This window comes from Panthera uncia, chromosome C2 (assembly GCF_023721935.1).
Source record: "Panthera uncia isolate 11264 chromosome C2, Puncia_PCG_1.0, whole genome shotgun sequence".
Lineage (NCBI taxonomy): Eukaryota > Metazoa > Chordata > Mammalia > Carnivora > Felidae > Panthera > Panthera uncia.
In genome coordinates this window covers 110,475,646-110,501,416 of record NC_064810.1, presented here as the reverse complement: position 1 = coordinate 110,501,416, position 25,771 = coordinate 110,475,646, and the positions used below count along the sequence as shown (strand labels likewise).

The window sequence follows — 25,771 nt, the reverse complement described above, 5'->3', positions numbered from 1 at the left end:
CAGTTGGTTGAGCGTCCGACTTCAGCTCAGGTCATGATCTCCCATCTAGCGAGTTCGATCCCTGCGTCGGGCTCTGTGCTGACAGCTCAGAGGCTGGAGCCTGCTTTGGATTCTGTGTCTCCCTCTTTCTCTGCCCCCAACCCACTCGAATTCTGTCTCTCTCTCAAAAATAAATAAACATTAAAAAAAATTAAAAAAAAACCTTTATGTGAATTTCTGAAGCCACCAAGGGAAAACTAAGTGAAAGGTTAGTGCTTAAAAGAAAAAAGAAAAGAGAAAAAAAAAAAAAGGCAGGGGGTGCCTGGGTGACTCAGTGGGTTGAGCATCCGACTCTTGATTTCCACTCAGGCCAAGATCTCATGGTCAGGAGATCAAGCCCTGGGCTCTGTGCTGGGCATGGAGCCTGCTTAAGATTCTGTCTTCCACTGCCCCTCCCCCACTTGCACTTGTTCTCTCTCTCTCTCTCTCTCTCTCTTTCACTTAAAAACAAAACAAAACAAAACTCTCCTTTCAGTTTAGAATTGGAAACAATATATATATAGATAAGAAAAATTTGATTGATAAAGTCTTTATGTTGTAAGCTATTTTGAGTAAAAAATATTTTTAGAGTAATGTTACTTAATTTTCTCATCAATTAAACAATATTTTAACAAACACTTGTTTTATGTATGCTATTAAACAAGTTTCCCTTAAACACAAGAAGAGTGATCAGTTATTCTTTCAATGAACATTGAGCAACCACAAATTTGTGAAATCACAGATATGAAAGACAGAGCTCCTGCCCTTAAGCAGAAGTGGATAGACAATTACCATGTGGTACACAGTGTTAGGGGACCCTGAGAAGGAGCCATCACACTCAGATAAGGAGTAGGTAGTCAGAATAGGATCTCCAGGAAAACTGACTGTTGAATTATTTTGAAAGATTAAGAGTTAGCTAAGAAGTAGGGAACAGTCTGGTACAGGCCAATGGAAGAGTTTTTGCAAAGGTATGAAGGAGTGTGGTTCCTAGGAGAAAGGCAATACTTAATTAATTCACAGTAACTAGAGTACTTCTACCAGTATGGTTGTAGAGATGGAAAAAGCTAGCATTATGGGCATGTTGATTTTGCAGTGTCATTGGGCTCTCTAGTGGTGAGACATCTTGAACCCATTAGGATATATGGTCTTTGCACCTAGGAAAGAAGTCTAAACTCTAGGCAAGTATTAGGAAACAGTCCATTTATACATGATAAATGAGCCTTAATTTTGCATAAATCCATCCACGTAGATAAGAACAGGAGCATTCATATCTTGTGGAATGCCTGAGTAGTTATTTTTGTGGTTATTCTGAGGAAAAATGTTTTCAAGTTGGTATGCCAGGGAAAGTACAAGAGACATCACCAATTAATGTTAAAAATAAGAAACCTTTGTTTTCAGAAGCAGAGTAACATCTCCTCTTGTAAACTCACTAGAGGTAATCTTGTATTGAAGGGACTTTATTTGTACCTGTTGTCACAAGTTATGTCTGTAAGAATATTCCCTAACTATTCAGAAACTGGCTTATTAAGTACATGGAAGATTCCTGTATTGAATCAAGTCCATACATGTTTGGATTGAAGTAAATTTGAGCCCAAGTAGAGGTTGACAATAACTTGACTCTCAAGTTTTGCTTTATCTTAAAAACAACAAAATAAATTGCAAATGGTTGTAACTGATTATAATTCAATACAGTAAGATCAATATTGCAGTATTTTTTAGAACTATTTTTTCCTGAAAAACAACAGCAGCAAAAAATACTAAATGAAAAGCACCATTTAATTTATTTATTTATTTATTTATTCATTCATTCATTCATTCATATTAAGTTTATTTTTGAGAGAGAGCATGCGTGTGAGTGGGGGAGGGGCAGAGAGAGAGAAGAAATGGAGAGAGAATCCAAAAAATCTCGTGGACTCACGAACCGGGAGATCATGACCTGAGCTGAAGTCAAGTTAGATGCTCAACTGACTGAGCCACCAGGTACGCCGAAAAATACCAATTTGCAGTAATATATACTCAACCACGTGGTGTTGAGCATCACACGGTATAAAGAACCACAGAACTGACTTTAAAAGTCTGAATTCTAGCTGCAGCTTTCCAGTGATGTAGCCTTGTAACCCTGAATCAATGTGTTTCCCCATGTTCTGTATGCTAGGGTTCTCTAAGGCACGCAGCCAGCCAGAATATTCTGTGTATCCTTGTCCTAAGCAAGCTTGGGCTCTCGGTCAGGGAAAGATCTGAACGTGTGTTCACAGAGCATTATTTCACCACAGGGTCTCCAGGTGTCTACAAAGCAGAAGGTGTCCCCATGGGATTTGTTTGAGGGTCAGAAGAACCCAGCTCCTCTGTCTTGGGCCTGGTTCGGGACTGTCCGAGTGGACCGAAAGGTGATCAAGTACGAGGAGCAGCATCACCTGCTGTTGTATCACACACACCCCATGCCCAAGCCCCGAAGTTACTACCTCGAACCGCTGCCCCTGCCTCCCGAGGAGGAAGAGGAGGAGCCCACATCTCCCATCTCTCAGGAACCAGAGCGGAAATCAGCTGAGCTGTCAGATCAGGGAAAAACCGCAACAGATGAAGAGAAGAAAACAAAAGGAAGGAAGCGCAAGACGAAATCAAGCTCAAGAGTTGACGTGAGTGTGGGAAGTAGGGAGGTCTTTGGCTTATTGGCATCTAGTGAGAGATTTAATAGTGCCCAGATTCTTTTCATAGAAACATTATGAAGAGCATTATCATCCTTCTTGTAACAGTTGTAATGTTCACAAAGCTCTATTTTAATTAATAGAATGGCACATGAATAGTGACCTGTCACAGAGGACAGGATTATAGCTTGTGATTTTTTTCCTTCTCTAATTTTCACTGTTTTAAGTTTGGGCTTCCATTGTGACTAGTATTTAATTAATATTTCAGTGCCTCATCATTTCTCACATTTGAAACTTGAATTGTTTAGACCCGTAAAAGCTCATCATCTTACATATTTTTATTATAAGACATGTCTAAAATATTTATCATATTTTGAGCACTTGATAATGTTGGTAGATTAATATGGAAAACTATTTGCATTTCCCTAGCTAACATTCCATCTAACATATCCAATAGGATGTTTCTGAGATTTCATATTTTACTATTTCACCTTAACTTCCTATATATTTTACCTTTTTCACAGATTTTCAGACTTTATAAAAGATGAACACAATTTTAAAAAGTCCTGTTCCTTGTTTTCCTATTAGTCTTCCCTACCTCTACCAACATTTTCTTGAAAACAACAGAAATCATTGAGATGGCAATTTGGGAACAATTTTATAACATTTATAGAATGAATGTGTAAGGTATCTTTACAATTAATTCACCTAGAAAATACTTGAGAGAGAATTTAAAACATTTTTCTACATAATGCAAGGGTATTCTTGTTGTACCATGGAAGATATATTCATAATTGTATGTCTAATAATTATCTAATAGGGTTAGGGTTATGTCTAATAATTATCATGTCTAGTAATTATCACTTACCTATATCAGAACCACAACATATCTTTTCCTAGCTGATAGCTTGGTGATTAACATTTTTCTAGAGAAGACGACCATCGCTTTTGGATACCATTGAATGGTAGTGCCCTCTTCTCATACCTTCTACCAATATTCTTCCTACCAATATTCCTTTGTCTTGAAGAGGTGCTTAATAAGGTCCAGACTGCCACTCCCCAGAATCTGGACTCCTAGGCTGTTAGTCTACATGGATAAGTTTCTGTTATTTTCAGAATAACACCCTCTTAAAAGCTTGAAAATTCCTCTCATTTTCCAAGTGAGCCCTGGTAATATCCCTTCCTCCCATACTACTTCTGAAACTGTCCCTTTCTAGTGGGTTGTATTTCAGGGATCTGAGGTTTTGTTTTTCCTTTATCCTTTAGGGCTACATGAAAAGAAGCGGGGTGGGTAGGTAACTGGGACATTCAGGTGTGATCCTTAGAGACTTTGCATGTCCCATAAGGAAGACAAAGCCCAAGTGCAGGAAATGGGATGCAAGCAGATGGCAGAGAGTCTGCTTCATTTGCGTACTGGCTTGAATAGTGGAAATAAGATACCATCTAGGCCAGGGACTGGTCCTGAAGTATTGTGCGTCTTCATGGCCTCATTCTCATCCAGACCCAGCATATCAGGAAGGATTCCTAAAATGACCTAAGATGAAATGATCTGGAGAATGAGCATCTGAAGATGTTCTTTCACCTGTGGGCAGTGGTCAATATTGACGTGCTTTTAGTATTTTAAAAACAAACTTCAGAAGTGATCCTTTTCCATCTTCCCCCCACTGAAGCCAAGTACATTTTTTCCGCCAAACATTGACAAACTTTACAGTAGGGGGTTTAAATAAAAAAAGTGCATAGACAAAAAGGTGTTTAGGAAACTTGCTACAATACCTACATCCTGGGTCCCCAGGGAAGCAAGGGAGCGATTACTGGGTAGGCTAGAGGGGTAGAGGCATGGCGTTTGCCACCTGCATGCCCATATCCACCCCGAACATAATAGTTCTGGTGACATGTTCTGCAGGGGACTAGGGAGCCCCAGACTAGGGGCAAGATGGAAGCAGGGGGTGTGGTGGGCAGCCTTGGGGCTTTAGTTAAGGAACCGACAGAAGTGCTTGGTGCCATCGTCTTAGGGCAATTTGTTGCTGGCATTCACAACGGGGAATTTGTAGCCATAGGTGAGTTCCTCAGCACACAGGATGCAGGGCAGGGCAAAGATGTTGATGTGTTCCTGGCCCTCCGCCTGGATCACTTGGGAGGGGCAGTTGGGCTCACCTAAGTGGTTGATGAAGTGGCAGCATTGCCATGCCTTGTGGCCTCCATCGTGTCAAAGCCATCTATAGAGAACACGTAGCACCTAATACCCTTCCCATCATAAAACTTCTGCTTGTCAGCACAGAGTGAATGACAGTACCAGTGTACTCAATGACCATCCCGTCGGCATCAAAGTTTTGTTTAAAAAATAGGCCCGTCCCATGGATGGCATATCTGTAGACATCCACAGCCTCTTTGGATGTCTTCTTGAGTGCATGGCCACGGGCAGCTCCAGACTGGCAGCATGTCTGGTTCATCTGAGCTGCACCTCATCCTCTTCCTCATCCCAGGTGGTCTCCCTCAGGGAGCACCAGGTGCTAGGATGCCAGGAAGTTCAACATGTCAAAGATGCACTTCTGGAGATAGACCTCTGCACAGGCCACCCTGTGGGGATTTAGGGGTTGAAGCCAAGTACTTTCTTATTCTAAAGTTTTTACCCAAATGAGTGTCTTGCAAAAGAATATGTTGACACTCTTGCCTTCTGTCGTTACCTCTATAAAAAACAGCCTTGTCCACTGGGATAGAAGCTGGCTCGAAGAATGTGATAGGAGGAATTTGCATTAATTACCTATAGTTTGTGGAGTTAAATAACTTTATTGTTATTATCTTTTCTCTTTATTTTGAAGGAGTATCCACAGAGCAACATATACCGAGTGCCTCCTAACTACTCACCCATTTCCTCCCAGATGATGCACCATCCGCAGTCCACCTTATGGGGCTATAACCTCATGGGTCAGCCCCAGCAGCCGGGTTTTTTCCTTCAGAACCAATCTCTTACTCCAGGTATGTGAAGAGAGAGTGCAGTCAGGTCCCTCTGAGACATGAAGTAGCTTGGGGTTTAACTGGAAATCTCTGTAAAACTTAGAAAATGCCATAACTGAGTACTCCGTTGACGTTTCTGTAATCCTCTCTGCTCGGAGTGGTTTTTCTTCTAATAATATGAAGGTGTTTTATTTTATTTTTTTAATGATCCTTTTAATATATTTTTGATTGTCACATAGATGACAATATTCTAAGAATCAAACAATACCTGAGCGTATACAGTAGTAATCCAATATGTGCCCAATTTGGGGGTGTTCCTCAAGTGTTAAAATAAGGTTTTAATTACTAGTTTATGTACTGAGTTGGGAATTTTCATTCAGTGTTAGAAGGAAATTAGCTACTGATGAAAATGTACAATATCAGATAAAAAGTTGATAAGAGTTGTATGTTGTGAAATTTGTGTATGTTTTGATGAGATAAAATTCTTACCAGTGTTTTAAGTAATTAGTCAATATTGTGAAGCATCTTTATTTTCTCATGTGATGAATTGTAAATTGCTCATACCATGAAGGATCTCAGAAATTTAGTTCAGCAAGTAGACTGAGTTATCAAACAAAGAAAACTATCATCTCTCTAATTTTAGTATTGCTTTAATTCAAGCCCAAGTATATTTTATATCTGAAATGAACATGTCCTAAATAAAAAAATCTCTTAGAACTGAATTTAATTTTCTTTCTAAAAGAAAATTTGCTTCTTTCAACAGAGTAGCTTATTTTGAGGTCTTACTCTGCATGTTATGATTTTTACTGTAATTTAAGTATGACATTTGAGGCCTAGGAAAGACATTTTTTTATTCTTGGCTCATGGGAGAATCCATATTTCGCCATCTAAATTAGAGGTTAAGAGGGCTGGTCTGGAAGTTATACATACATCTAGGTTCAAGTCTGGTTCTACCACTCTCCTACTGTATAACATTGGGTTTTAGTTCTCTGTGCATCAGCTTGATTATCTGTAAAATGGATATGCTAATATATACCCTCATAGGGTAGGGGATTCAATTATTTATTCAACAAGATGTACTGAACTTCGTAATGTTCCAGACTCTGTTTTGGGTGGTAAGATACTATAGTAAAGAAAATGGATAAAAATGTTCATTCTTCTTTGAGTGATGAAATAAGGTTTATATCATACACATACACACAGAGTATAACTTAAAATTGTTTTTAACGTTTATTTTTGAGAGAGAGAGACATAGTGTGAGTGGGGGAGGGACATAGAGGGAGACACAGAATCTGAAGCAGGCTTCAGGCTCTGAGCTGTCCACACAGAGCCCAACGCAGGACTTGAACCCACAAACCGGTATGCGAGATCATGACCTGAGCCGGAGTTGGACGTTTAACCAACCGAACCACCCAGGAGCCCCTAAAGTAAACTTTTGAAAATGTAGCACACAGAAGATGATCTAACCCAGCAGACATGCTCAGTAAAAGATCTTAACATATTCCTACCTCAGGGCTTTTGCGCCTGCTGGCTCCTGTGCCTGTAGTGCTCATCCTTAAGTATTTTACATGGCTCACTGCCTCCCTCCTATGGGTTTGGTCAGATACCATTTTCTCACTGGGCTTCCACTGAGGGTAAATCTACCCTAAAAATAATCCCTTGCAAGCCAAGGAATCCCTTGGCTGTGTGACCGCTCTGTTTTAAATGGTAAGCCACAGCCCTTCCCTGAACCCTGTTTCCCTCTGCTTTCTATTTCCCCGTGGCATTAGCATTTGGTTATACACTATATATTTTACTTGCTTACTGGTTTATTATCTGCCCTTTTCAGAATGTAAGCTCTGGTAGGGCAGGCATTTTTTCTGTTAAGTTTACTGTATTCTCCTCAGAACTTAAAGCAGCCTCTGGCTTTTAGTAAGCTCTTAAAAATTGGTTCTTGAGGGGCGCCTGGGTGGCTCAGTCGGTTAAGCGGCCGACTTTGGCTCAGGTCATGATATCACAATCTGTGAGTTCGAGCCCCGCATCGGGCTCTGTGCTGACAGCTCAGAGCCTGGAGCCTGTTTCAGATTCTGTCTCCCTCTCTCTGACCCTCCCCCGTTCATGCTCTGTCTCTCTCTGTCTCAAAAATAAATAAATGTTAAAAAAAAAAAAAAAAAATTAAAAAAAAAAATTGGTTCTTGAGAGAATGTAGACCACAAAGAGCGAACTAGACAATAATAAATGTGGAAAATAATGCATGTTCTCTCTTTTGAACTTTATATTTTCAGTTCTAAGGTTCTTGTGAATTTGTAGCATTTTTAAACACCAGGGCTGTATGAATTAAAGGTTCACTGTTTTATAATGACATATACTCTTTCCCTAGAATACTATAAGCAGGGTTTATAAGTTAAGGAACCTTAGGTATTAGGTGAGTTTTAAGGATGTGTAAGAAAAAATATTAAGGAAAATGAAGATACATAGGGATTTTATATGTGTGATTTTTTTAAAATATGAGTCCTATGAAGTTACAGAAGAGTATGTACAGTATGCTTTTCATTAGTATATAGTTAAAATGCAAAGAATTATGCCCCCTCAGTATACACGTGTAGACATATACCCAGCCACTCGCCCTTCTACAATTTGTCTCTCTTTGTCATGTATACATGCCAGTTTGGTAAAGTCATAAGGAAATGTTTGGGAATATTAAACACCATATTCAGAATAACATTTGGTGAGAGAAAGAAGGTGAGAAAAGTAATTAGGAATATGCAGACGGCTTCAGGGATAGTTACTTTATTTCCTTAGTTGGCTCAAAGGTACAAAATTATAGGAAAGTTAGGAAAATTCAAACAATGTGAAATGTAGTCTGGTCCTTAGAGTTTCCTTTATCTGTAAAATGAGCTCATTAAGTTTTAACGTATTAGTATAGTTCCAGTTCTTCAATAAAATTTACCTTGCCGTATGTTACCTGAGTTGACTTTCCTCTTTTTTCCAAATGTTCTTCAAATGCTGCTGAATGACTTCATAAACCATGTTGCTGGCTGTGGGTTTGTGTCTTTAAAAGAATGTGGGTTTTTCAAGTGAACAACTTTAAAATGTGTTTTTCACCATATACCTTGTTTAAAAGAAAAAGAACACATCTTTTGTGAGATATTTATATAGAGGTTTTCTTACACATATATTAAAGTATATAAAATCTGGTAAATGAAGGATTGGCACCTAGTTTGAAGCCAGCAAATGTTGACAATTTTTTTCCCAAACTCTTAAAGGCATTTGACAAATTATATATGCAAATATGTTGAGGATTTCCTTTGGTTTCTCAAGGATCACTACAAATAACATTTCTTGTTTGATTTCTGTCCTTCAAAAAAGATGTGTTTTGTCTTTGAGTCATGGTATTTGAAGTTTCCAAGCCTTTCAAGTTTTCAAAGTATTTCTTGCGTCTCTTCTACAAAAGGGGCATTTTCATTTTGCTGTGGTCACAAAAGTTAAATATCATGAGCTTTAAATTTATTTAAGATTACAAAAGAGTTTCTATGACTGACTTAGGACACCTGGCAAAATATACCATGAAGTCAGTACATTTTATGCAGGTAATGTGTTCCTGAAGGCCTTGCAGGGTTTAAAACCCACATGGTTCCAAAATTACACCCTTGAGTCTGTTTCAGGGATTTCAGGTTATCAACTGAAGTGGGGCTTCTGTGAAGTCACTGAAATACTATAATTCACTCCTACATCACTCCTCCCCATCATTTGGAAATTGTGCAGTTCTCCACAGACCTTTAATATTTATGTGGGGTGAGGCGGGCCTTATTTTCCATTTGCTCACAAAGGCTTAGAAGGTAAGGTTCCTGTGTTTTGATAAAACAAGGAAGAAGTGTTGTATTAACATGCACAGAGAGCCCTTCTTTCTGGTTGCTTTGGTAGGTGGTTCTAGATTGGACCCCACGGGCTCCTTCGTCCCAACGAATACCAAACAAGCTCTGTCCAACATGCTGCAGCGGCGCTCGGGGGCCATGATGCAGCCGCCGCCCCTCCACGCCATCACATCGCAGCAGCAGCTGATACAGATGAAGCTTCTGCAGCAGCAGCAGCAGCAGCGGCTTCTCCGGCAAGCCCAGGCTCGACCTTTCCAGCAGGTTTGTCCAGATCCAGCAATGGAGTCCTCTGTGTTTTGGTAGCGCCTCTAGTTGGGGATGAGTGTGGGGTATGTGGCATATCCCTCCTGCCTGTGTATCCCCGAAATCGTATATGAGCACAGGCTTGCCTCTCCTCCAGGCTTGTAAATACTTTTCCTCCCGTGTATTTTGCTATTATCACTGATCAGATGAGAACTTTGGAAATATCTTAAGTTCATTAAAAGTATGCCTTTAGAACAAAAACAAGGGCTGATGACTTTCTAGTCACTTAGAAGCAGCAGGTTTTTCATCCTTGTAGTGACCGTCGCTGAGCCCTCTTTCCCTATAATTAGCACCATATTCTGTACTCCTTCGAGCTTTACTTTCATGTATTTTTAGTAGATTTATTACCCTGAAGTTGTATCTCTAAAATCCTTATGGTTCTTAGGTTTCTCCCTGTAGTTCCCTGCATAGATTCTATGTTCAGTATGTGCTTAATAGTAAGACCTATAGCAAAGAATATAGTACAAATAATAGTCAGTGTATAGATACCTTCAATTTCATTCTTGAATTTATATTGCTGTTTTTATGCCTTCTAACTCAATTGTCTTTAACTTTTGAGATGACAGTGATTGTTTAACAAGACAATGGTGGCCATCATACACAGCATAGTATTGGCTCATGAAGCCCACACGTCTGTACAAATAAATAAAATAGAAAAGGAGGTGAGATTGGGACTTTTTTTTTTTTTTTAATGTTTATTTTTTTATTTTTGAGACAGAGAGAGAGCATGAATGGGGGAGGGGCAGAGAGAGAGGGAGACACAGAATCGGAAGCAGGCTCCAGGCTCTGAGCCATCAGCCCAGAGCCCGACGCAGGGCTCGAACTCACAGACTGTGAGATCGTGACCTGAGCTGAAGTCGGACGCTTAACCGACTGAGCCACCCAGGCGCCCCTGGGACTTTTTTTTTTAATCCAGTTTCTACATACTTTTTGTACTTTGCATTTTTGCTAAAAAATATTAGTGATGATGATAATAGCAGCTAACACCAGTAGAGCACTTACTATTTGCCAAAACATTTCTAAGCCCTTTAAATGTGTTAGTTATCTTAGATCCCACAATATCCCACAACAACGCTGTGATTTAGGTACTTTCTTGAACCTCAAAGGAAGTAGCCAATCTGCATGTGTATCCTGCTTTAAAAGAAACCATAAAACTTTCAGATAAGCAAGAAATTTTAATGCTTCTACAAATATTCTTTGTATTTTGGATAACTTTCTAGGCATGTGTCCCTTATATAACTTAGGACATTTTTGCAGTCAGTCCATCCACTTAGTGATTTGGGGGTTTGAGGGTGGGAGGGTTAGTTATACATTCTTAAAAATCATTTTGTTTTTACCTATATTATAAGAAGGACAGGAAAGAGGAAACTAGTTCAATTGTATGGGGATGCAAAGCCCAGTCACTGCATGCTTGTCTCTCTTAGACCTCTAGCAACTGCTCAGACTCCCTGGGTGTCAGGTAAGGGGCCTGAGTTGCTTCTTACACAGAAATGATGAGGATTGGATATCAAGAAACAGTTATTTTGCTTAAATAAGCAGCAATTTTAAAACGTAAGCCATTAAAAACCTCAGTAGGATTTTAGCTATTCTTGGGGATGAACAAAAATAATTACAGTATTGTTTTAAGTCCTTGTCAAGATTATACAAAAAACTTGCTGTACATTGAGTAACCATCCCCACAGCATGAATTCAGTTTCCTTTTAATTTAATTTACAACTAAGTAAAACTTGCCTTCCAATAAGTTTATTTTTTTATGTCTCCTTTTTGTTTGTTTCTTTTTATGGAGAGAGAGAGAGACAGTGAGAGCATGAGTCAGGGAAGGGTGGAGAGAAAGGGAGACAGAGAATTCAAAGCAGGCTCCACACTGTCAGCACAGAGCCTGATGCGGGGCTTGACTCATAAACCGTGAGATCATGACCTGAGCCGAAATCGAGTCGGACACTTATCCAACTGAGCCACCCAGGCACTCCTCTTTTTCTGACTCTTTTTGCTAACTCCTTTTTTCCCCTTTTTTTCTTTTTCTTGTTACTCTTTTATTATTATTATTTTTTATATTTCTTAATGATTGTTTATTTTTGAGGGGGAGAAAGGAATAGACAGGGAGACAGAAGATCCAAAGCAGGCTCTGTGCTGATAGCAGAGAGCCCAACGTTGGGTCAAACCCACAAATCGTAAGATCATGACCTGAGCCGAAGTCAGACACTTAACCGACTAAGCCACCCGCCCTTCCTGTTACCCTTTTTGTTTTACCATTCTTCAAGTGTTAGATATTTGAGGGGAGATAACATTTTTTTTAAGGAAGAGACGTACATGCATGGTGCAGTGGTATGGTTGAATGGTCCTACACAAAGTCAGTGAGATTATACATAGCATTTGTCAGAGTGCCTGTACCTAGGCAGTCCTGAGGAAATGTTAGTTCCTCTCCTCTCATGTACAAACTATTAATATACCTGGATTCTAGTTAAATCTGGTATTGTGGCAGAAAAAAATTCTGTGGTAATCCTTAAAAAACTAGAATAAGAGCAGAATGATTTGGAATATTTGTGATGTTGATAAATTCTTTTAATATATGGTTCTGGATGCAGTTGTTTTTCTAATAAGTACTCACTTACGTCCTTCGTGATAAGAAATGATGGAGAAATGTTCATTCTCATTTTGGCCAGGACCCAGTTAAATGCCTACACATAATGTGATTCTCTCTAGCTACATAAGCACTTGTGATATCTTTTTCTCTCGTGAAATAGAAATCATTGATCTTCTTATCCTTAGCAATTCTGTAATTCTGGGAATCCATTAACTTAAGTGTAACAAACATGTTGGAGAATTTCAGACATCAGGTCTTATACTCTGTATCATGTTTACATGGTAGTGAGCAGAGGGTAGAAATTTATGAAAGGCTTATCAGACGAATGTGTGTTTTGGGAAACTATTTCCAGGATCCTAGAGCTTCCTAGTAGCCTTAATCCTTAGCAGTCTGATTTTTATCCACAAACTCCTCTCAGCCATCCTTCTAGTGCTTCCAGAATCTGCTTCCAGCAGTGATCTCTACTATGGTTCTTCTGAAAACCTAGCTGGGGCATGACAGGATGTAAATTCCTGGCTTCTGGATATGTCTCATACCTTATGGAACCCTCTTTGCCTCTTCCCATCTTAATGGAAACAAGGTGATATGTATAGGAGTCATCCAGCCTTAGATGGTGCACAAGAAAACTTCAGTTCCATTATAAATTAACTCTGTGTCCACTGCAGAAACTGAATATCAGCCTCAGTTGGTCATGGAAGTTTCTGTTATGGATCATTCTTATATTTCCTAAAGAACGTATTAAGACATTGGTATAGTGTCCAGAAAACAAATGCTTAAATAGCATGGATATTGTTAAGTCTTTTTAATCACATTACATTATCTGATGTAATGGTTGTAATTGAGTGTATTTTCTTAGAGCTTTACTACCTATCAGTATGCATAAAGATATGTTGGCAAGGAAACTTGCTTTCATTGTTTTTAGTTAGTCTTCATCCAGGAAAGTAAAAGTGATCTGCTTCCCATCCCTTACTTGATGTCCCTTATCTAAATGGGACTCAGTGCCGTGATTATGTTGCCCTTTTGTGCCTCAGAGCCTCATCTATACAGTGGAGCCAATGCAGTATTTATGTTACAGAGTTCTTGTGAAATTAATGTTTTAATACATGTAACAGCCCTTTACAACAGTGGCCGGCTCATAGTAAGTGCTCAAAAAATGTTAGCTGTCATACTTGTTGTTGCTGTTTTGTTAGTATCATTTTATGGATGTATTATTTCAAAGGACATCTCTATCACATAAAAATCTTTATTTTCCTAAAAACAGATGAAAAGAGAATTAAGAGCACATCCAATGCTTTACTTGTATCATCATATTAATTGTCCCTAATAAGACTGGTGCTCAGTGGCTGCCCATGGAAGAGGCCAGTAAGAAGGAATGTTGTTTACTTTTCCACACAGCCATTTTGGTTTCTTAAAGTGGTATATTTTTACTGTCTAATTTTGTAATACAAACTTTCGAGGGGATAATTCCAACTGTAGTGTTAAAAATATCGCTGTTATATTTTCTACATATCCTATGGGAAGCATCACAAAATCTAAAATATTGGTGAAAATAATGCAAAATGCTGCTTAAATTGTTTTCCAGTCTCTTTTTTAGAGCCAATATTTTTCTTCTGACAGGAGGAACTTGCTTTCCTCACCCCCACTGTATCAATCTTCTAGGGAAGGGGCTTTTGGAGGGCATCCTTAAGTTTTGATCGATGAAAAGGACTTAATTGTTTGCCTTGATTTGTGGTATAGCTTTATCCTAATTTCCCCGTTTTAGTGCACAAAACCCCTTTGTTGTTCTTTGTAATAATCAACACCAGCCAACTTATTTTAAGGAAGACAATATATGTAGCTTTCTTTATTAATTGTCTTTATTTAAAGAAAGACAATATATGTAGTTTAAATTGGCTGAGACAAATTTGGAAGAAGGCAATTGGTGATAGGCTACAGATAATCATATGGATATTGATGACATTGAAGAGGAAGATTTCTGACAGAGGACAGAAATGGTGTGCCCAGTTAGAGCTAGTGGTTACTTTAAGAACATTACATTATTAACCACAGGGCAGGTGCCATCAATGTGTATCTAAATGAAGGAATTAGATCACTTACTAAAAGAACAATGACTGAGTCAGAGCCTCCCAGAGCAGTGAGCTCCCTGGCAAAAGTGAATTTGTAACACCCTGAAAACTTGCCTCTTGGATGGATGAAACCCATTTAAGTTGAATGACCACCCTTTATATGGTAATTGATCTCCTACCCTAGGGATGTGGCATCACCTTGGAATTTCTGAGTCCTTCCTTTATTCTCTCCTTCCCTCCCTCTCTAGTGGTGTATTTCAAACATACAAGAATAGAAAATATAACAAACACTGATGGATTTACTACCTAGCTTTACTGAATAATCCTGAAAAATTCCGCCCATATTTGGTCTAGATCATCTAAGAAAATAAAAATAAAACAGTATGTGTACTCTCGTTTCCCTTTTTTCCTATAAAGAGGTAATCACTATCGTAAATTTAGTGTTTTTCTTTCTCATGAATGTTTTTATGTTTCTGTATATTTTTGCAACCATCAACATAAACATATATTACTTTCGGAATTGAAACTTAATATGATGGTTTCACACATATATTATTGTATTGTTTTAAAACTTTTTAAATTTTTGAATATCTTTAAAGTTTTGAATATCTGCTTGTCACATGTAGTTTTATTCATTTGTCTTGCTTGATGCTAGTCCATTATGGATATTGATCTAATATTTGTCCATTCCCCTGTTGATGATCATTTAAGTTATTTTCAATTTTTTCCTTACTGCTAATGCTATATTACCATTATGTTACATTTAAAAAAATTTTTTTTTAATCTTTATTTATTTTTGAGAGAGTGGAGACAGAGCGAGAGCGGGGGAGGGGCAGAGAGAGAGGGAGACACAATCTGAAGCAGGCTCCAGGCTCAGAGCTGTCACCACAGAGCCTGATGCGGGGCTCCAACTCACGGACCCTGAGATCATATGCCCTGAGATGAAGCCGGACGCTTAACCGCAGAGCCAACCAGGCGCCCCTATTATGTTACATATTTTACGTTTCTTCTGCACATACGGAGAGAGCTAGGGTATGTGCTTCCAAGTGGAAATGCTTGTTCGATTTCCAACGTGGTGATGATTCTCCTCAGTTATAAATGAGTTTTCTTCTTTCTTCATATCTCCCCCCAACCCTTGATGTTGTCAGATTGTAACTTTCTCATTCAGAGCAGGTGAAACAGTACCATATTATGACATTTAAATTTGTATATCCCAATTATCTGTGAATTTAGCCATCTTTTTTTTTTTAACTGTATTAGCTAGTCAAGGTTTCCCTTCTGTAATTTTCCTGATAATATAAGCGCATTTCACAATACTTTTATTCTTATTTGCTAAAGGTAGGCAGAATAGCCTTATTGGAACACATTGTTAGTTGTAGTAATTACCTTTAATGCATTCTCCTAGAGTGGATAATTTAAACACATCTCACTGGCAAAAATGAACTTCAGAGAAAACCCCTGAACTAGTAAATATGTCCCGAGCCCTATTATTTTGTTCCTTGGATGGAAAACGACCACGTCCAGGGAAGTGGGTGCTTTGGTTATTAGTATCTGGCATTTCTCCGTTTTTTTTTTTTTTTTTTGAATGATGAGGAAGATGTGCATTTTATTTGCTGAAATTATGATTGGGTCCCTATAGTTTAGAAAATAGTGTACACAGCTTGATTATTAGGAGAGAGGAGACAAGATTAGGGGGTGATGAGAGTGGACGATTAATAGAATGGTCGTTGGATCCAAATACAAATGTACAGTTGCCATGAATTATATACCTATGCCTAAAATAGTGAGAAGAGATACTTCCTATAAGAATTTTTCCTATAGTTTTTAGTCCTTAGTATAATAAAATACTTTTTCCTATTAGGGTTGGTAATCCTTTGCCTTATCTCTATCTCTAAAACTCAGTGGGCAGAAAATGTTTAACATCTTAGACAAATGTCACTTGTACTCCGTTTATAAAAGTGGTTAAACGAGTGAATTATTTTCCTGAGAAATAGGAATTTTCCCCATTGTTTTTGGGGAAACAAATCATATGTTTTTCTAAACCAGATTCCCTCTTCCTTTGTAAACACTGGTGGCCCTGTAAATATTTGTTGTCTGATTTGGTCGATTGAATGAGTGATTGACATAATGCCCAGTTTTCATTTGTACTTCCTGAGGATGGAGCTAATTTCATCCTCCAACAATGTATGACCCCACTGACTTGTTCACTTAATGTTTTTTGCGTTTAATGTGCCCCACGTGTTCTGAGCTTTCCCACTGACTATAGGCCAGGAAGGCTTCTGGCACCCCTTTTGCTCACAGTGGAGTTCCAACATCCCTTAGTTACCGTAAGTGTCTGTCTGATAGCTCCTCTGCTTCTTTTATGTCTGCATTTAACCTCTGGGTTGTGCTCTTCCATTATATGAATATTACCATTTATGTCCAGTCTATAGTACAGTGTTTGGTGTATGAATTAATAAAGCCTCTGCAGGGCCTGGGTTTTTAAGTCTTGACTCCCTGAAACATTGTTTTAAAATGAACTGTTACATATGTATTGTGGCTGCCCACATCGCTAGGCTAAAAAAAATCTTATCTGTATTGTCTGCCGTTTTCTTGCTGTCCCCTTTCTGTAGGACTTCTGTAACTCTGCTGTCTCCCTTCTGGAAGACTTTGACAACATAATGGTAACACCCCCGCTGTCATTCCTTTTTCTTTTTCTTTTTTTTTTTTTTTTTTAAGTAAACTTTTGTAGCATTACTCTTTGAACATCAAAGCGAGAAGTGGGTTATTCCTCTATAGTTGGTAAAAGTTATAGTCTTCATTTCACTGTTATTCACTTGGTTTATGTTTGAGACTGTAACACAGAATCATGAATGCATCGGCCCTGTTTGATTTAATGGGATTTATTTCTGAAAGTTTTCTCCTTTGATTGCCTCATGATTTTCATCATTTATGTGTACGGTTTAGACACCAATGGACATTCATGACCTGGGCTTGGGAACATAGACCAGTTCGTGCACCTTCATCTCAGTTACAGTTTTGAACGCATCTTTTCCTGAGCTCTTGCTTCCCTTTGTGGTAATTCACATCATTAGCAGAGGAATGCATGGCATGCTGATTCATAGGCCAGTGCAAGATAATGAAAACTGTGGTTATGAAACATACCCTTCTCATCACATCCCACCCACTGGCTATTCTGAAATTCTCAACAGAACGCATCATCTCTATTTTCTTTCCGGTACGGAGAAGGTGTTTTTTCAAGCACAGGTCTTGTGCATGCATGTCATAAGACATTCACCTCTGCTGCTTTGCCTGGGCTAGCTAAGAATGCATGTTTTGCATTAAATTACTTATAGGTTTCTGTATCAGGTAGCCAACCCACAACATAAACCCAAGAAGCATTAGAATAAAAAAGAGCACACATCTCAGATGTGAATGTAAGTCAACTTGTTTCACTGCCAATTTTAATGGGTAACATTTTCTATACGTTGGTGAAAATGTCTGTAATGCATATTCAAACTCTGAAAATATTTAGGTTATTAAATACTTGTTATATAGGCAATTTCTTTCATAGCTATTCAGCAAAGTTTGGAGATTTCTGAAAAGAATCAATTTTTCTGTCAATTTTTCTTGACGCTTTGTGGTATACAGAGAACAGGTGAGGTTTTTATTGAAAAAACTTGAATTAAACTTTATCAAATTAAAAATATTTTGGAGATAGCTTATGTTTGCTGTTGGGCATTTTGTTCAGATGATAATGTAATTTGGATAAAAGAAAATTTGCATCAATCGTTGATTTTACTTTTTTTTGACACCAAATATTTGTCAAGTATTAAAGTCAACAGGTTCTATGCTTTCATCCAAAATAATGGAAATGTGTATATGTATCTGTGCTGTCCTTTTCACCATTCTTATTTTCCTTTAATATTCTCCAGGGTTAAGAATGTCATGAACGTATATACTAAACCAATCATATATTCATCATTTATGGGCATATTAATAGAATATATTGTAAAAGTTCATTATTGTGTGAGGTGTTTATTTTAGAATGATTCAGTTTGTTCCAGCCATTAATGTTACTGTTAGTTGATTCCCAACCAACTTTAATTTTATATGAAAGCGTTATAAAAGATTCAAGCATAACTGGTCAACTGGACCTCTTGTAATTATAGAATTTTCTCTGTGTCTATTGTCTGTAATCAAAATACACCAGTGTGATGTTATGACCATAATTTCTGGTTCACACCATGTGTTGTTTTAGCCTTGGGCACCATTACTCAGTACCTTCCAAACTAGTAGTAACAAATAAAACCCTTTTTGCTAGGTGACTCATAAAACATTACCCACTGACTTATTATCCTTCAATCAGCATTATCAGAAAGTCACAAAATCTGGCTGTGGTTTTTCAGGTACACCTTGTCTCTCTGAGACACTGAAACACCCTTGAAAAGTTACTAAGTAGGGATTTCAAATCATTGCTAGTGAACTGAGTGCATAGAAAAGTCCCTGCTCCTGAGATGCTGCTGATTGTAATGCTTACTGTCTGCCTATTGTAGGATTAACCAACTCTTTCGGAAAGAGGTCTTCACATTTGTTCAGTTGACTAAGGGGGAGTAATTGCTAAATGAAGAGAACAAGACCCAGAAGAATGAAAATGATGATTTACCAAGAACTTTAAAGTTACTGGATGCATTTATTTCAAGTTATGCAAATTATTTCAAATTATGTGAAAGGACTTTGAGTCAACACCTCTTTGAGTTCAGATACTTCTCTTGTCTAGTTACAAATAAAGCAGGAAGAGAGAGTTGTTCTTATAAAGGCCAGGAAAATTAGTTACTATTGAATAACACAGCTTTTTAAGAATCTTTTAGAAAGTGGGGTTTTTTTTTGTTTTTTTTTGTAAAATGCGTTGGATTTACATTTCTTCTGTAGAAGCAAGCATGAAGCAAAATGCATAGAAATGAACTTGAGAGAACACACGTAGGAATTTTTCTCAGAGAGCAATGTAGAGTTGAGTGTATGTGATTATCAGAACTTCCCAGTTAATTGTGGTTTATTCCTTTAGCACATGTAAGTTGGGTATCTGAGCCATGGGGGCTTGAACAGGGGCACAAACATGTCTTATTTTCTCTTCCAGTAATGTGCTCAAAGGCAAATGGCAGCTGGCTAGGCACAAATATTTGGTCAAAAACCAGCCTCTTGAATTATCCTTTGCAAAAATATGAAGTTAATGTTACCTTTGATTGTTTAAGTTAGGCAGAATAAATCAAGAGGGAGAAATGGAGCTAATTTTCAGATATTGATGCAGGTAACAAGAAGTAATCATTAGAATGATAGATGCTAATAATTAAAACTGAATTTTCGAAATAAAAGATTGTGCTAAAAAATATGGGGCAATTGGAAAGGACTTGGTAAGCTAATATATGCTGAAATATAAATCCCAGTTTACTTCTAGAACTCTTTGTTAACAGATAAACTAAATTGAGTCTTAGATTTTCTCAATAGTATTTATTGAGCTGTTACTATATGCCAGACACCATGCTAGAAACTGCTTAAAAATAAATCTTAGAAAGTTTTCAGAAAATAACAGATAAATAAATGGATTACGTGTAACTAAGGTGACCATATTTCCTGATTTGCCAAGCATGGTTCCACTCTGTACCTCTTGTCCTTGCTGTCCTTGTTTGGATGATACAATACATAGTCTGTTCTTGATTTGATGCAGCAAAACTACCCCTGCCAACTTTAAGAAACTTACTAAATCTTCGTCTTTAGTATCCTTGCTTATTCCCACATTATGGCCCTTGGTTAGCATTTGTAAAGTCTTTCAAATTACTGAAGAACTTTCCTTATTCATTCTTTATTCAACAAATTCAACTATTTCTACAAATTGACAGAATGTTTGACATAATGTTTCTAGCATTATTCTCGGGAAAAACAAAAATAGGGCATTTTAGTTCGGTGGGAGAGAATGGGATATTTTTCATTCAAGGAAACATGATACAGCTATGCACATGGGGACTGGTGGCCAACTCAGAGTGTTTGATTTTCCCAGGAATGATATTGTGTATCTCAATTATTACCTACTGTACTTAAGTTGGGGAAAAATTGGAGGTAGGAGGTATACAGTATGTCCATAAATAAATAGTTTCCCTTTAGGCAAAAAATGATTAACAAAGAATGCATGAATTTTACAGTGTAAAACCTGTCTCTGAAATTTCTTATCCCTTTCTCTTCTTCAGAAGTTAGTGGTTTTCCTTGAATGTTAATTTTGTGATTTTTCTTTTTATGTAGAATAGTTTTAAATTCATATTTCTTTAATGTCCATGATTGCAACTGTAACTTGTCAATAAAAGTGTTGCACGGTAACTCAGATATTTACCTTATTAGTATTCTAGGTTTCTCCACATGTAAGTCATAGTTCATTTCATAGGGTTCTTCACTAAGCAAAGGAAGAATGAAGAATTTGAGAACATCTTTATGTATCTGCATGTAGCCGTCATATACAGATCACATCTTGTTTCCTTTTAAACCAAAGCAGGATGTGGGAATTGTAGACCACTTTTGGATATCATGACTTTAACTCAAACATATAAGTAACTTATTTTTCCCCCTTCTGTAAAAATGATAATATGAAAATATTTGTCCCCCACAAAGAAGCAAAATTGTATCTTGCAGGGACTTTGTACGACACTCTCCGGGAGCACTGATTTAAGGAGTAGCGTTTAAGGAAGTGGTTGATTTAATGACTTCTAGGCATAGTGTTTGAAAAATCAAAAACCTTTCAAATAGTCTGGGAGGGGAATAGTGGTAGGGCCTGGATGGTCACACTGCCATGGAATGAGTTTTCATAGAGGGAGTTTGGGATATTTTCCTTAGATTCAAGTACATATAGAGTAAATATAGACACAGTTGCACTTAGATTAACCAGCTAAAGCCTGAGGATATCTTCATGGTACCCTATTCTGGAAATGTAGATTCTCGTTGAAGCTATTATACGCACTCTCAGAAATTTTGTATTTGGTCCATATATGGGTGGATAGTCACCTTAGGAAAGGCTGAAGTTTCGTAAATGCCCTCCAGTGATTTTATATGAGGAACCGAGAAAGGATTTTACTAAATAATATATGGATTTCGTTTCAGCATTTCAGTAAGAAGTCTTTATAGATCTCTTGTTTTTTTGTTGTTGTTGGAGTGAGTTTTAAAGGCTATATATCCGTAAAGAATAAGTACCAAGCGAGGATTTAAATATTTCCATTTTTAATATTGCATATGGAGACATCTTGTCCTAACAGAAAGAGCCCTGGCCTTAGGGATCAGACTCACCTGCGTTCAGATAATAGCTCTGCCAGTTCTAGCTCAATGAGCTTGCTAAGCTGCTTAAGCTCGTTGAGCCTGGCTTCTTCTATCTGAAGATGATAAGTGAGGACAATACTCTCTTCCCTGCAGATTTATTGTGAGAAAATGGGGGTGAGAACAAGAAGTCCAGTCTCTGGCATAGAATAGATGTCCAATAATTGTTGGTGTTCACCCGCTAAAGCTAAATGCTTGTCGCTTTCTGCCTGCTAGAAAAATCTACACTACTTTCCAAGCACATTAAATGGCTTTATATAACTATAATTTAACACTTTTGAAAAATGCGGACATCTATAAGACAAGAGTAAAATATTTTGGAATAAACCCCATTCTGTGTAATTAGTAAGTGCTGTAAAAATCTAGGGATGGTTGGAAGCTAGACCTCTTTCCATGATGATTACTGCAAGCTTCCATGAAATAGCTTCTGACACCATAACATAAAACATATACAGTGGCTCTTAGATTTATTTTTCAAAGGGCAAAACATGTATTAAATTAAGACTGGTGAGCAGATGTTAATTGGTTTTATTTTATTATTGTCAGAGTTACATTTGCAGTTCATGTATTGTGAATTTTTATTGATAGTTATTCTAATTGATGATTAGTCATAGGAGATGCAAATTCATCTCTTGACCACATGGTTAAATAGACAATTGGTAGGTCACCGTGAAGAACCTTCATTAAAAAGCAATGAAATTTGTACCTCGTATTCTCTTTTTTTATGGGCACAGAATGGTACAACTCCATGCTTTCAGATTTCACACAGCCTCATGTCTTTCACTCTAAAGTGGCATTTGTATCCTGGGGTGTACAGCAGAGCTGTTTCAGAGCCTCTCTGATAAGTAGACTGTTGATTATTTTGGCTTGTATTTAATGTATGTATTATTGTTGGGACATCTATAGTTTTTGGCAGAAATGATAAGTTTAATAGTCTCTACACACATATAAAAAGTTCTATTTAATGCTGTTTGGAAAACTCCAAATTCTGTAGTCATCTAATAAGATTTGGTGTCATGGGTTATTGGGGTTCTTAGCCAGGAGTGCAAATCAAGTTCTTGCTGTTATGATCAAGAGTTTGCTTTGGCTTTGTTTTCCAGGGCCCACCAGGGGACCAGGCTGCTCTCTTTGCTGCACAAGCACGGCCCTCCCCTCAGCTCCCCCAGTATCCAGGGCTGCAGCAAGCACAGGTACCCACATTTGCCTTGTAGATGCCGCTGGGATTTTTAATGTTGTTTATTTGAAGTGGGAAACCAAGTGAATAGGATATCAGCTCCCTTACGGGGTTTAGAAGGTAGTACTTCTGCTTATAGATTGGAGTTGACATCTTAAAAAAATGCAGCACCAGTGATGAACAAACCTTCGGACTGAATGATTTGAAGAGCATAAAACATTTTAAAGAGTTCTTGATTTAAAAATCTAATCACTCTGTTAACGATGATGGTAGGTGTTGAAATGCTTAACAGTCCCAGAGTACTTATTTTACTTTATAATAAATACTGATGTAATTCATGATTGAATTTATCCTATTGAAAGATAGGTTTGCAGAGAATCATGGTAGAGCGAGAAGGTAATTGGCCTTGGAATTAGACCTTGGCACAATTCCTGACACCTTTCTAGCTATGTAACATTGTGCATGTTATTCTGTCTTGGTTTCCTTCTTTGTCAAATAGAGATGAGCATTGTGAGAATTTAAGAACCTGTGGAACCAGCACAGCACCAGATCCATGGTAGCCACTCAACAAATGATGGACTTGCCTTAATATAATGCAACTCTTGAGCTATTTTTTTTCCTAGTAATTTTGTTGTTTCTGCTTCTGTATACTTTTACTTTGTCCCTTTCATAATTAGGAGCCCGGGGATGTTGGCAAGACAGCTCGTGGGGCTAACATGTCACACTATGCCCACAGATGAAAGGCAATCTGAGATTGGCTCTCAGACGTGCCGAGCCCCACAGCCAGATCCTTGCATCCTGTCAGTTGGAAGTTGATTAGTCATTACTGTGTCTTCCGAGTCAGAGCCGTGAAACTACCCTAGAATGTGGTTCTTTGAGGATTGAAGAGCAGGTTTCTTCTTAAATCAGCATTCCATTCTATGAATTGTAGTCACCCAGCAGAACCTTATTACATTTTTTATTTACATTAGGTGTTAAGATATAAACACTCATATAGTAATATTGAATAGAAAAATTAAATATTCAGAGTATTGGTAGAATGCTGAAAAAAGGGTGTAGCCCATCCAGGTCTAGAGGATATCGAATATTCCCCAGTTATACCCTTACTCTCTGGTTAAGGTATTGGTTGGTCTGGGGTTTTTTGGGTTTTGTTTGTTTGTTTGTTTGTTTGTTTGTTTTGGTAACTGGTTAGTCACTACAGGCAAATTCATCAGCTCCCAAGGAGGTATAGTCCCATATCAGGAAAGCGTACTCTATAATTTTAATGTACATTGGACACGGATAGCTTTTCTTTCTAATTTTGGAAATGAAATTAATTATGCTTGGGATCTGTTGAACATTGATGTCATCTGTGCACTTCAGGTTTGGATGCTTGCCTGATAATTTCTATAAAGAAATATATCCTTCTTTCCCTCAAAACAAGCAACTGATTGTAAAACTGATCTCTTAACCCAAATGAGGATTCATTTTTATTTTTAATTGAAATTTCTGGTGAATCATTATCCACCTAGTTTATTCTATAGCTTTCTTGCTAGCCTCTTGCTTCCAGAGTAGTCCTCCTCATATGTTGAGTTATAAGAGCTTTAGAGAACAGTGGCTTTCAGTGAGCTCCTTCTGGGTTTGTTTTTGCCCCCTATGACTCAGTGATAGCAAAGGTGGTGCTTACTGAAACATTAATTTTACTCCTTGTGCCCACACCTCCAGACCATGCCCCAGGGCTATACGATGTATGGAACGCAGATGCCTTTGCAGCAGACCCCTCAGCAGCAGGCTGGTGGCGTGGTCCTGTCTCCTAGCTATAACTCCAGGACCTATCCGGCCACACATTCCAACCCGGCGCTAATGGAAAGACTCAGACAGATGCAGCAGCAGCCCAGTGGCTATGTTCAGCAGCAGGCGTCACCGTACCTGCAGCCCTTGACCAGCTCTCAGAGGTGATACATGTAGAAATAATGATTTCAATAGTAGACACTCAAATTCTTGTCTTTGTTATGCATTGTCTAGGGCGTGGCGCTTTATAATTGTTTTTATGAGCTTGCATATTTGCATGTAATTTGCATTGTGTCATCTCATTTTTAGTAGCATCCAGACAGAGGATCAAAATCAGCAGTGCCCCATATTGTTTATTTCATTCAAGGCCTCTGAGGTTTGACTCACATCTGCCATAGTATGGATGTAATAGTTTAGATAATGCTAATATGTTAGCTCCAGTGTTTCTGCTCTTTTGAACAGATGTTTGGCTAACAATATCTTACTATGAAAAAATTGGTGATGATTGTTAGCATTGCCTGACTGGGATACTTTGGAGCTGTAAAGTCTGTGATTGGAATACTCGTTGTGCATGGTGCCCGTAAGAGTTTTGTTATCTTGTCATACCCTTTTCTGCTGCAGGTATGGTTGGCAAAACAGGATGGTGAAAGACTCTTTCTCCATTCTTGCTGTACTTGGATCCCATAGACATCATGCATGGTAGCCACCAGCCATGCATGGCTATTTAAGTTTAGACTAATCAAAGTTAAATGAAAAGTTTAATTTCTCCATCACACCTGTCACATTTGAAGTGTTCAGTGGCCACATGCCGCCAAGCAGAGCCAACTCTGAAAGTGTGTGACCTGTGCAGTCACATGGTGTGCTGTGCTATAGAAGGCCCCCAGGCTTAGTTGAATGCTCTCCTGTCACGTTCTTGAAAATCCTACTTGTTTTTGATCAAGGAACCTTGTGTTTCTGTTTCACACTGAAACCCAGAAATTATGTAGCTGGTCCAGGAGGCCAGTCGCTATCTTATTGGACAGCACAGATGTAGAGCATTTCAGGCAGTGTGGAAAGTTCTGTCGGATAGT

General features: G+C 38.1%; 1 protein-coding gene across 16 annotated transcripts in view; it reads left to right on the top strand.

Moving 5' to 3' along the window:
• Window positions 1-25,771, top strand: part of MED12L (mediator complex subunit 12L) — a 336,247-nt gene that overhangs the window by 287,721 nt on the left and 22,755 nt on the right. For 15 of the 16 annotated variants that reach the window (XM_049629661.1, XM_049629655.1, XM_049629653.1 and 12 more), the window contains 5 exons: window positions 2,292-2,654; window positions 5,483-5,639; window positions 9,522-9,733; window positions 22,858-22,947; window positions 24,636-24,865. In XM_049629661.1, the coding sequence (XP_049485618.1) occupies window positions 2,292-2,654; window positions 5,483-5,639; window positions 9,522-9,733; window positions 22,858-22,947; window positions 24,636-24,865 (1,052 nt within the window). The remainder of the gene's footprint in view (window positions 1-2,291; window positions 2,655-5,482; window positions 5,640-9,521; window positions 9,734-22,857; window positions 22,948-24,635; window positions 24,866-25,771) is intronic. The other variant, XM_049629662.1, reaches the window with a different exon arrangement.